We start from the raw sequence: 13,254 nt of genomic DNA on the forward strand, positions 1-13,254 counted from the left end.
TCCAGTTTAAAAGACCTGGTCATCCCAGCTGCAGTGGACTTCCTTGAAACACTCACAGCCAGACTGACATCAGACATTTGTGTGCTTGTTTTTTTGGGGGGGGGGGAGGGAGTCTCCTTAGTCTTGTTGCAATCAGGTTTTCCCGTAGGCCTGGTCGTGACGCTCTCTATAGTGTGAAGCTGATAGATTCCCTTTATTCTACCTGCACACTAGACACTTTGGAGGTGTAACAGAAAAACTGATTTGGCTAATGAGTCAGTGAATGCAGCAGTATTTATTTAAGCATGTTTATATGGACAAAAACAGTGATGCAGACGATGCGATATGCAGGTATACTACAAGGCCAGAATTTCTAAGAAAAAAAAAAAAGTGCAATAATACATTAGAAAACGAATGAAAACTAATTCACATAACGTGTGCCCTGTTTTCGCACACTGATGGTGTGGCAACCCATACTGTTTTGAGAATGTTTATCTTGAGCACACCACACCGCTGGACATAAATGAATAAATAAGTAATTTTAGTTAGTAACTACGTAAATATCTCTCTCGTGTGCGTGTGCGTGTGCGTGTGCGTGTGTGTGTGCGTGTGTGTGTGCGTGTGTGTGTGTGTGTGTGTGTGTGTGTGTGTGTGTGTGTGTGTGTGTGTGTGTACTACTCACTGTATTGAAGTTCCAAACTCGCTTGAAGGAGAGCCTCCTCCTCAGGTTCATCCTGGTCCTGCTCTCATAGAGGAGGAAACCCACTGTCTGTTTTATTTACATTATGTGAACCACACAAACACACACAAACACACACACACAGACAGCCACACTCCCACACTCGCTGACAGAGCTTCTTCAAAAGCTGTTCAGGGGATGGATGAGGAAATTCATAGCCATTCCTCAGCACATCTATTTCACACACACACACAAACACACTTTGGAATTAGCTTAAACCATCTGCTAAAGCTGCAATAAGTAAACCTGACTTGGAACATACCACGTGTGTCTCGCACTACATGAAACAGCTCTTCTTCTCTTCTCCTCTTCTCACAGCAAACTCCATACATGAGCTGACAGACTGACTAGAAGTCCCATTCTCTCTTAGACACATACACACACTCACACATGCAGTCATGTTTCCATAGTGACACGCCCCATTTGGGCAGCACTGCATTTACAGAAATTGGGGCGGGAACCAAGGTCAGTCTGCCAATCACGCTGCAGCACAGCTCCGACCTCTCCACCCTCCTCCTCCTCCTCCTCTTCATCTGTGCTTAAGTCACAGTTCAGTTCAAATTTGAGACATACAGTGTTTATTGCTTCAGAATTGTATAATCGGTGGGAGAAGAGAAGGAGAGAGGATGAATTTAAAAAGAGTAAATTATAATCATTATAGAGTTTGCATTTAAACGAGGTTACTGGATAGCACACACTCTTCATGCTTTATCTATGTCTCTCTCTCTCACGCACACACACACAAACACACACTGTGATTTTCTGTTTTGATTTTCCCATTCAAATTAATTATAGATAAAGTAACCTTACAAGATTGCCCATGTGGGTCTAATTCAGTGAAGTAAACACCTATCGACATTATATGTTTTCATTATAACATGATATTAAGTGGGGGGGGGGACGTATGTAATCGATTGGGGGGCCGCCAGTTTGAGAGCCCTGGTGTATTATGTGTCACTTGATGAATCAATGTAATTGTCATTGTCATGTCATTTTACACTGTTAAACTTTCTTTGACGAGTCATTTTCATATTGAGTTCAATTTCTAAATTTGAACACGTGAGATATCCACGGGAACCTGGAAATGAAGAGCTCACCAGTTGACTCCTTAGCTCTACAGCACCACTTTTATTTCTGCACAGAAAAGTTCAAATCATAACTTCCTCTCTATGTTCCTCCTGCCGCAAAATCCCTGAAATCCAGCAAAAGTCAACACTGCCCTCTGCTGTAGATAGGTGTATTGAAGCAACTCACTCGTGTAACAAGGACCCATAATGAATGTATTAGCACCTAATAATATAAATATAATAGATTCCAGCATATATGTGACAGCACACAGCTGTGCAGCAGTTTGTGTTTGATACAACATATACAGTGTGTTTTCATTAAAAAGCTACTAGTACATGTGTTATTGTATTAGAATGTTGTTATTTAGGCTAACTGCTGGTTCAACTGTTAGTGCCATCAGTCACAGATGCAAAAGAAATGATAATGCACTGGTCACAAGTCGACCTACACATCCAACTACTATGAACTACTGCTTCAAAATGGAAAGTCTTGTCTCTGATTCATTCATTCATTCATTCATTCATTCATTCATTCATTCATCTCCTATCACTTTATCCTTGATGGTCATAGGGGGTGCTGGTGCCAATCTCAACTGATGACTGACTAATTCTGTGTTCTGTGAGTTTCAAGTGCTATATATATATTATTATTATATTACCTCTGATTTCACAGCCACGTCTACTTCAGGTGCACAGATGAATGTCAGGTACAAAACACAGGAGGAAAATATCTATTATTTAGTTTTTCCTAGTTGACAGAAACGCACATGAGGGGATGCTTTTCAGTTCAGACGATGAAATGACGCCACCGTGTGGGAGACAGAGACACTTACAAACAATCATGAGAAACCAAATCCATCAGCAATAAAAATGTGCTTGATACAAAAAAAATAGGAACAGTGGGAAACACTGACACATCAAAACAAACCGACAGCTGCATGTTACACAGCAGAATTTTATCTTTTTTGTATTATTATTATTTATTTTGCTATATATATGTATGTATATACAGTATATATATACCGTATATATGGTACTGAATGTATCAAGTATACTACATACCACTGGTACTTAAAATATAAAAGCTATGGATTATAAAATATACAACCAGGTGAAGGCATTTTTTCACAAAAGGAAGAAAGACAAACATTTATTAATTTACAATATAACAACAAAGTACAGTTGTACTCACAGTATTCACATGACAAAAAAGCATTATGATTCTGCCTGCTCCTTCTCTAATGTATAGTTTTTATTTATTTTGTTTGTTTTGTTTTTGCGTGACATCATTTATTAATCTGCTTTAATTTTGTGTTTTTGGATTATTATTATTTTTCTGTCACAGTATGCTGAGTGTTGGAGATAAATAAAACATCGAATCAAATCAAGCAGAAACTCCTTCAGCTGTAATTATACAGCATCTTGCTCTGACTGACTCAAAGTGACAAGAAGAGGGAGGCAGTGCCCTGTGTTTGACATCTCCCCCCTCCTTTGTTACACAGTGTAGTGTAGTGTGTTGTCAGTGTAGAGTTGGATAAAATGTGGGACATTGTCTCAATTTGTGGGATGTGAGGCCTGTTGTAGATCGATTGTGCTGTGAAGTCCCCACAAAGTGGGACAAAGCGTAACATCCAGGAGTCTGTCAACCAGGCCTTTGGTAATATGAAATACACAAGGAAAGTGTCTCGTCCATACTGTTAAGATTGTCTTTGAGCATTTTGCAGTCTTTATTTTTTCTATTATATGTACATATTAGATACTTATAATTCACTGTATATAACAGACATTTATTTCTATTGTATATCTAGTTATACTGCCCTTATTTCAAAATGATTTTATTACTTTCAACTGTTGACTTTTAACTCAGCATTTGTGTGGACAGCAAGAAAGAATTTCCTTGCACAAACATGTTTTCTTACTGTACATATGACAAGAAACTTGTTGAATCTTCAATCTTTGTACTTTTGTCTCTTGTCTGGAAACAGCCAGTAGGAGACACTTGGTAATGGATCATATATCATAGCAACAGGAGATAAATTGTACACCGCATTCTTCAATCTAGCAAATATGTCATCAACCAAATGTCCTTTATTAATTAATTAATTCATTCATTCATTCATTCATTCATTCATTCATTCATTCATTCATTCATCCATTCATTCATTCATTAATTCAATAATAATTGCTAAGTTTAGAGAAACAACCAGGGTTGACTAACATGCTTGACAATGTCAAAGGCATAACAGGAAGGTATAAAACATACAAACAATAAAAACACAAAAGTTAAAAAGTAAAATAATACAATAATAAAATGGTAAAAATCTAAATAGAAGTGTCCTGAAGTGAAGACTGAGAAGAAGATGTGGGTGATTTCAAATGTTCAAATGGTGGAGCAAAATTGAATTTCAATCGGTAAATTGTTCCATAGTTTGGGGTCAGCTACACAAAACAGTCCGTCAGTTGCCCTCTGATGATGTAATTATGGCCCTTTATGAAAAACATATTTTTTTCCTGATTCCATATCTCATTTTAATATGGCGCATGGCATTCATTCCCAATTAAAAGTGTGTAAAAATGTCCCATATGTCACTGTCATTTCTTCTTCTTTGTATAAAGCTCTATACAATGTGTGCATTACAGACTACACTAATAATTATGACAATGAGGCGCCGAAATTAGGATTAAGTTCACTACTACGCTTATTGAGCGTGCTTTGATATTTTGATATTTGCTTTGATATTCGCTGGATATTCGTTTTCGAAACACATTTTCTCAATCAACAAATAGACATTTTCTCATTCTGATTGCTGTAGTAGTTGCCTATGGTAAGCTGCTACTTACTACAGGTAAAGTTTTGTTGATATTTGCCATTATTGTGAAACAGTATAAAATTAAATATTTAAAAAATTTACCAAAAATCAACAAAAATATATTTTTATCATTCTGATTGCTGTAGTAGTTGCCAATGGTATGCAGCTACTTACTATACAGGTACGGTTTTGTTGATATCTGCTATTATGTTGAAGCAGTATTCAATTAAATATTTAAAATATTCACCAAAAATCAAAATCTAAATATTTAATGTCGTACTATTTCACAATAATGGCAGATATCAACAAAACGTCACCTGTAGTAACTAGCCGCCTTTTTTACATTATAATCATGTGGGTGGATGTGTATAGGCACGGGGGCGGCACGAGCACTCTACAATAAAACTAAAGGGTTTGGACCGGCGAAGTCTCGCGAGACGACGACGCTCCAGTACATGTGTGGACGAGACCGGAGCGGTGAACATTGTGGTCCTGTCGTGCTGCTCAGCCGGCTCATCATCACCGGACTTACCGACGGACACGCGAGAGACCGGGCACCGTTTAGGCAGGGGAGAAAAAAAAAAAGCGGAGACATGGAGCTCATCAGCCCGGTAAGACTGAACATAAAATTGGACATTTAATTCCCTCCCACTGATGTATTTGAAGTCTGTGATTATTTGTGTGTCGTGTGGAATTGTAACGGGAACAGAGCCAGGCTTTATTCCAGTGCTACAGCAGCACATGATGATGATGATGATGATGAGGAAGGTTTGTAGGGAGAGAAGAAAGCAGAGGAAACAGTTTTGTCCTCGGTCGTCGGCTGTAAAAAAAGACAGTGTTCGCATGAGAATGGGACAGTGTCCTGCACAGGCAGCCGGTGAATGGACACATTGTAACCTGTGAACTGAATACATTCATGCCGAGGAGGAAGAGGAGGAGGAGGAGGAGGAGGAGAGTCCTCTCCCCTCTGCTGTAAAAGGACATAATCTAAAAAAAACTGACTGCAGAATCACAGCTATAATGTAGGTTTCAATTCACCCTCTTCCTCCTCTGAGTCTTTTTTTTTGTCTTCTGCATGTGTGTGTGTGTGATTACAAGCGCGTGCCAAGATAGGAGAGGGTTAAAGGGATAGTTCAGGTTGTTGTTTTTTGGTAGGGTTGTATGAGGTAGTCCTGCTGAGTCAGTGCATTGTGTACAGTAGACAGAGCCTGTATGAGAGGGAGACATTAGAATTAGGGCTGAATGATTTTGAATAAATATCTCATATATACATTTTTACTGTGTGATATTTGTGTCTGTAGAATAAGACCGTGTATAGATCCAGACAATAATTAAAGGTGCATTATGTAATAAATCTAAATCAACTGGCCATAAAATCCTCCTAACATGTCACAGAGACTCAGGAATAATGTTCATATAACAAACTGAACTCACCAACAACAACAGTACAGACAAAATATTTGCATTAAAAAAATATTTTGCAGACTGCAAATCATGTTTATATTTTGAAATCATGTTTTGGCATGTGGCGCCACCTACCGCCATCTACCAATCATTGCAATCAGTAGAGTCTCAGCTGCCGAGCAACCACGGGTTGCCAGTTACGTCAGAAAATGAAACCTAAAAGACCTTGGTATTTTGAATTTGAATGTAGTAACCGGTTTTGGCCACATTTTTACATATGGCACCTTTAATGTAAAATTATATATATAGTACATTTTATCTTTAAAACAATATTGCATATTGCAATATATATACTGTAATCCTGCAGTTTTGCCATTCATTCACTCACTCATACCCCATTCATACATGAATCTATATGCAGTGTTTTTCTATAACACATCTATGAAACCGATTCACACACTGACTGCCTCCACAGCTGCCTGGAGTAATTTCAGGTAACAGGGACACATCAGGGCATCAAACCCCCAACCATTCTGTTTGAAGACGACCAAAGAGTTTCCTGAACATATTTCCACACTGAATAGTGCATGTGTTACCATGTGGCAGATGAGCTGTTTGGGTTATATTTTCAAAGGGCTGTCTGCCAGCCTCACAACCACTGAAAGTGTTTACATTTTTCTTTTTTGGGGGGCATTTATTCTGTACAAGGAAGGAAAACAAATTGTGTTCTCCTCCTTCCATATCCCTCTCAAAACTGGCGACGCCCTCCATGTTGTCTCCTGTCTGCTTCAGCAGCACACACCCCTCCACTTCAAAAAAAACCCTGAACTATCCCTTTAATGAATGCCTGCGTCTCAGAATAGACTCATCTAGTCCACGTGGAGATTGGATGTAAGAAAAAAAATAAAAGCACCGCAGAGAAACCGATCATTTTCTCTGACAAAATAATATGAGCTGTGTGTGCGCGCGCGCACTTGTGTGTGTGTGTGTGTTGGACTAGCCCAGACTGTTGATGTTTTATGGGACAATAAAGTATTTAAACCTTGCAGCAGGCAGCAGACTGTAGCTGCTTCCACCCCCACACACACACATGCATTTGTTCACATCTCTGTGACAGCTGAGTGCCTCCGGTGGGGGGCAGAGGTTCTCACGGCCCCAAGCAACTTCATGCTGGTCAAAAACACAACCAGCACAGTGTGTGGATGTGTACAACTAACTGTATATCACACAATAAGCAGTTTATTTATCGTTTTTATAAAGTAAAATATGTCATCATATAGAAGATGTTACGTCCGACCAAACAATTGGTTGATAATTTGTAATTTGTAATTGTTATTATTGTTGTAAATAATAGTCAATAATCAATGATAATGATATTATTACTATTATTGCTTTTTTGATGGCCTGTTTCAGGAATCATTACTTTTTATTGAAAATGCTGTATATAATTGTATCGGACAGACATACCATCCCTGTTGTTTAATTACTAGTTAATGAAAAATAAAATGCAGAAAATGGTATTTCCCAAAATCTTCCTCAAATATATTCTTAATCTGGAATGTTGTTTGAAATATGCTAATTGTGGCCATTTTGGACCTTTTTATAAAATGTTGGGAAATACCTAGTTTCTTATGTCAGGGTTCTCCAAATTCAACTTTTTGTCACATTGAATTAAATATTATGCCAAAGAGACTAACATAACACTTTGAAGGATATAATGGAGGAAAATACATGGAAATGTGTCCCATTCCATTTGAGAGGTTTAGACGTAGAGAGAGCCTCAGCAGCAGTGACTGTTGCAGTATTCTTATTTGTTTCATCTGGGCCTGTTTTACTTGATTTTCTTCCAGTTGACGTATTTTATTTTTTTAACAGCCCTATGTTCTGTGAAAATGATCATAGCATGCTCTCCTTGCAAACAATGCCGTGGGTGCACACAGGAGGAGGCGGTGGGAATTGTGTGTGCTGCAGATGCCTCGCTGGCCACTTATCATGTGAATTCCAAGGACTGTTTCACATATTTAAAGTGCATTTTCCCCTGAACTAAATTATGACCCTGCTATTGTTTCCTCTCCTTTTTTCCTCCCTCTGCTGCTTGCATAAATGCAAGTACTGAATTCCTCTCAGCTTTGTTTGAAAAACTTTATTATCACATTAGACCTAAACAATCTTGGCTTACATATACATGCATTAGATTAAAAGATCTTGTACTGTGATCACAAAGATCACAATGCTTCTGTCTATTTTAAGAGGGATTTTGTAATCTTTCCTGTTTCTTTCAGTTGCGACCGACAAACGGGAAGTGTCTCCTTCCGTGATTGACAACCCACCATGGAGTTGAGATGTCCTCTTCCTCTTTTCTTCACCAATCACGGTTCTAGATCTGTTACGACTATGGGTATATGGCGTGGGCTTCGAGTGGCGTTCATCTTGGGGTCTTTGTTTATGATTCTGCTGATCATCGTCTACTGGGACGACGTCGGGGGCTTCAACTTATATCCACTGCAGGACCCCAAACGGTGTTACCCTCGCTCTGATTCTTGCCCTCGGGTGACAACAGGACTATCCTTTTCTACATCCACCAACAGAGCCCAGACCAGTTCTACCCTCACCATCCCAACCACAACTTCCAGCACAAAACTCATCCCAAAGACGAGCAGAGGAGCAGCTGGAGATGAAACACAGGAGAAAGAAGATCAGCAAGAGCAGGAGGAGGAGGAGAAAACAAGAGGGGATGAGGAAAGGATTTATAACTCTGTTGACGATGGAGAACAGGAGACGAGGAAGCAGAGGATCATGGATGTTTGTTCAGGAAAGGATGCTGTGGAATTTCCTGGAAGGACTCTGGCATTTGAGCAGATCTCCATCAGGGAACTGGATCACCTGATTGTGGATGACACTCACCAGATTATCTACTGTTATGTTCCCAAGGTACAGCTGGCTGTTGTGCATGTGTGTATTTGTGTAACAATTGGTAGTGTCCATCTAATATTTTGAAACTGATTTAAAAGAGACCTTTCGCTTGGGATTTGCATAGCGATCCCCACGCGCCTCATGTGGAGAATAAAGTGGAGGATAAAGTGGTAGAAGATTGAGTGAGTGAGTGAGTGAGTGTTTTAAACGAGAGGGTACTTAACTGCATTTTTAAAGGCTGATAGAATAACACGTTTTAAAGCATGAAAAAGCAGATGAAAATCTGATAAATTGGCCAACATCCCTAATGTTAATAAAATCTCACAACATTCAAAGAAAAATTGCATTTAAAATATTCAAACGTTACAATACACAAAATTGAACAATGTTTTATTTCAGTATATTTCCATACCTCCACAATGAGCTTAGTTGTGCATCTATTACCACAAGGTGGCAGCAGCTGCAAGCATTAGTTTAACTGCACGTGTGCTTTCACAAGTATTGATATTTACGAGGTTTATTTAATACATTTTGTATCTCCTCCTCCAAACTCAACATGCTTGAACCCAAGTAGAAGTAATTTATACTTCATAAGGGTTCCTCAAGTGCACCTCAGACCCCTGCATTCCTCACACTAGCTCGCATGTGCTGGAGTTTGCTTTTGTTTATTTTTTTTAACCAGGGGTCTGCAAACTGTGGCTCTAAGTAACATGTGACTTTTGATTGTGTTTAAAATATGGAAAGCCATTCCCGATACTTGTACGTAGTAATATGTACATGAAGATCCACATACTTATGCCATTCAGGTTATCACAAGCATGAACTACATACAATCCAAATGTTGGATATTTGGATTACTTTTAATTTTGACATTCATTTGCCACAAACAATGTACAAACAGCAGTGAATTGTCAGTCAACAGTTTTCTTTTGTAGTTCTTAAATTTCATAAAAGCAACAAAATATTATGTATATATATGTACGTATATACGTACATATATATGTTATATATGTATATATATATATACATACATACTGTATATAACCCTTTATACATGTAAGTGTCTTCATTTTATGGGTCAAGTAGGTTTTGCAGCTCCAGATTAATTGTATTTGTATATGTATATCTACATATATATATGTTATATATGTAGATATACATACATACTGTATATATACATACAGACTGTATATAACTCTTTATACATGTGATTGTCTTCATTTTATGGGTCTAGTAAGTTTTGCAGCTCCTGAGTAATTGATTAATTGTATTTGGGTGAAGAGGGGACAAATATGGCAAAAAAAAAAAGTTGTTTTGGTCATTATTAATCACGAGTAAATCACATATGCACACATTTTTTGCAAAAGTTGCCCTTAAATGAGCAAATGTAGCCACTGTCATTGCCATTGTAAATGTGTTATCTTTCTTTCTTTCTTTTTTTTTCTTCCAATGTCCATCGCTGCTTTCCGTTCAGGTGGCGTGCACCAACTGGAAGAGAGTGATGGTGGTTTTGTCTCAGTCTCTGATTTCTCCCGACTCAGGAAAACCTTACACTGACCCAGAGGCTCTACCTCCAGACGTAGTACACAACTCCTCGCTTTACCTCACCTTCGCCAAGTAAGACACACAAACACACACGGACAGGAAAAGTACATGTTAAGTAAATAGGTGAATTGTTGTGTTGTAATAATAGAAGATCTGTTACTAGATACATGTTTCCAAATTTTGCAAATTAAAAGTGTACAAATTGGCACATTAAGCAACATTTAACGCTGTCATGGTTGAGCAAACTGATGGGGAAATATGCATGTATACATTTATAAATAATTTGGATTTTTTTTTTGTACATTTTCAAATAATTTAAAACTATTGTGTCAGAGTAGTTCTTACACAAATTACACACTTGTGAGGGGGGAACAAGTATAATTATTCTATTTTCAATTTCTGCCAAATGAAAATAATAATTACCTGAAATGTTCACACTCGACCATTAAATCATCACATGCATCAAACAACTACACATAGTAACTATATGGTTGCATCAAGTTAAACAGGCAAACGAAACAATGCGAAGAGTGGGTAAGCTAATTAGCTGCTACACCATTTTAATTAACAGCACAAAGGTTAAAAGGTGATGGATTTAAACGATAAACACACGATTTTGGCATTTAATATCAATAACCTGTACTTACTTCGTCTCATCAATGCACAACAACACAACAGACAAAGAGCCTCACATTATTGCTCCCTCACTCAGTCACAGTGGCATCCTGGACACTGGATAGACAATAATGCAGCTCTGTATTACTGACTTTGTCCAGCAGGAGGCACTGTTAGGATTTCTAAGAATGGTCAACAGAATTTGAAGAAATAATAGTTTTTAATTAAAATTTACTTAGGTTTCTATATAAAATAATTATGCTTGTCCATCCAGTATTATTAAATCATTTAATACCTCAATGGGTATTAGTGAGTCACTTTAATGTCCCTTAAGTTTCCCCAGTGGTAGAAAAATAACTACCAATAAATTGCTGTGTTCTTCATTTTATCAGGTTACTTTAAATGGGTATTTAGTTTTCTGTGAACCTCTAAATGCTGTTGAATAGTAGTTAGTAGTATCTATCTATCTATATACATATATATATATATTACAATTTTATTTGCATACAGAAATGACAAAGCATCCTTTTCAACATATGGAAAGTGGGTATCATTAGTGCTACAGTAACGCTTGTACACAGAGTTACACCTAAACTGTTTGACAAGTTATCCGGGAGCTCAGGTAATTATTTACCAAGGTGACACATGAAAGGGGAGACTGGAAATAATAGGCGGGGCTGGTGCAGCAGCACACACAGCCCTTTCTCTCCCTCTGCCTGTGTCTAAACATGTTTCCTCTCTGTAAATTGTACAGTACAAATTATTTTCCTCTAAAGAACAGATTTGCATGATTATATTTGCTTGATTTTTGTTTTCAGTGCCGCAGGAAACTTTGTACAGCCTGAATTTGAATGCTTGTGATTCAACTCCATTGCAAAATAAGAATTAGAATCAACACCATGTCCCTCATGTTGTTTTGTACATATGTTCATGTTCCCTTTACTAGGTTTTGGCGCCGTTATGGTTCTCTGTCCCGTCACTTGATGGCACTTAAGCTTCAGCACTACACCAAGTTTCTGTTTGTGCGAGATCCTTTTGTGCGTCTCATCTCTGCCTTCAGGAACAAGTTTGGAAGGTCTGTTTCATTTGTGTGTGTTCACAAGTTCAGGACAGAGCCAGATCCACCCCCCGTTGATTAAGCAGCGATTCTGTGAATAATGAACAATTGAAGTCTGGTTATTTGTGTGTTTCAAGGCCCAACAAGGACTTCTACATGCACTTTGGATCCGTGATTCTGCGTCGTTATGGTAACGTCTCTGGGAGTTTGCCAGAAAAGGCCGCCGAGGCATTTGCTGCTGGAATCAAACCGACATTTGAGCAATTTATCAGATACCTGCTGGATCCAGAGACAGAGAAAGAGAATGTCTTCAATGAACACTGGCGACAGGTATTTGTCTCACACAAACATCGCTAGCCTACACTTATTCCCCCGGTAGACGTCAATTTTCAGCCATCTGAGTTTAGTACGGTTAATCACACATGGTGTTAAAAAGCTTCCTTGTAACCACATATGATTGTATCTAGCTTTTGTATCACCTGTGAATGTGTTTATTCTTGATTTTGTAATTTTTGTAAATGTATCAGTGCATCAGTTCAAAAGTGTCTGCCTTGCTTTTTTTTTAGGTGTATCGTTTGTGCCACCCATGCCAGATCAAGTATGACTTCATTGGACAACTAGAAACCCTGGAAAATGATGCAGATAAACTTCTGAAGCTCCTGAAATTGGACCACCTCGTCCACTTTCCTTTAGGGGCCCGAAACCAAACTGCTGCCAGCTGGGAAAGAGACTGGTTTGCACAGATTCCCCTAACAATGAGGAAACAACTGTACAAGCTGTATGAAGCGGACTTTAAGCTGTTTGGTTATCCTAAACCTGAGGGCATTCTTCATGAGTAACCCATACAGAGCCAAAGGCCTGGGCACTGCACTGTGTGTAGCGCCCACACCTCACTTACCTGCCTTAAAAGACCAGTCTATGATGCTGTTTGTTTCATTTGTTTTGTACCGACATCAAGTGACAGAAGTGCCTGCCAGTATTTTATATTTGTCTTTGTTTTATATCTAAAGCACACTCACGTACACGCTACTGTACATTATCCCAGTCTGTTTTCCCATGTAAAGGCACTTTGAATTGAAGCAATTGGGAAAAAACTTGGGATAATGTTAGCTGTTATCTCTGATG

At 38.4% G+C, this 13,254-nt stretch overlaps 1 protein-coding gene across 1 annotated transcript; it reads left to right on the forward strand.

Annotated features, from left to right (window-relative positions):
- Window positions 1–8,393: 8,393 nt before the first annotated feature.
- LOC310943679 (carbohydrate sulfotransferase 12-like) lies at window positions 8,394–12,968 on the forward strand (the record flags this gene model as incomplete). The annotated part of the gene is made up of 5 exons (XM_083909315.1): window positions 8,394–8,930; window positions 10,387–10,529; window positions 12,019–12,147; window positions 12,267–12,459; window positions 12,696–12,968. The coding sequence occupies 5 exons, from the start codon at window positions 8,394–8,396 to the stop codon at window positions 12,966–12,968; spliced, it is 1,275 nt and encodes a 424-aa protein (XP_083765441.1).
- Window positions 12,969–13,254: the final 286 nt, after the last annotated feature.

The sequence above is a fragment of the Microchirus variegatus genome (genome assembly GCF_963457635.1).
Source record: "Microchirus variegatus genome assembly, chromosome: 23".
Lineage (NCBI taxonomy): Eukaryota > Metazoa > Chordata > Actinopteri > Pleuronectiformes > Soleidae > Microchirus > Microchirus variegatus.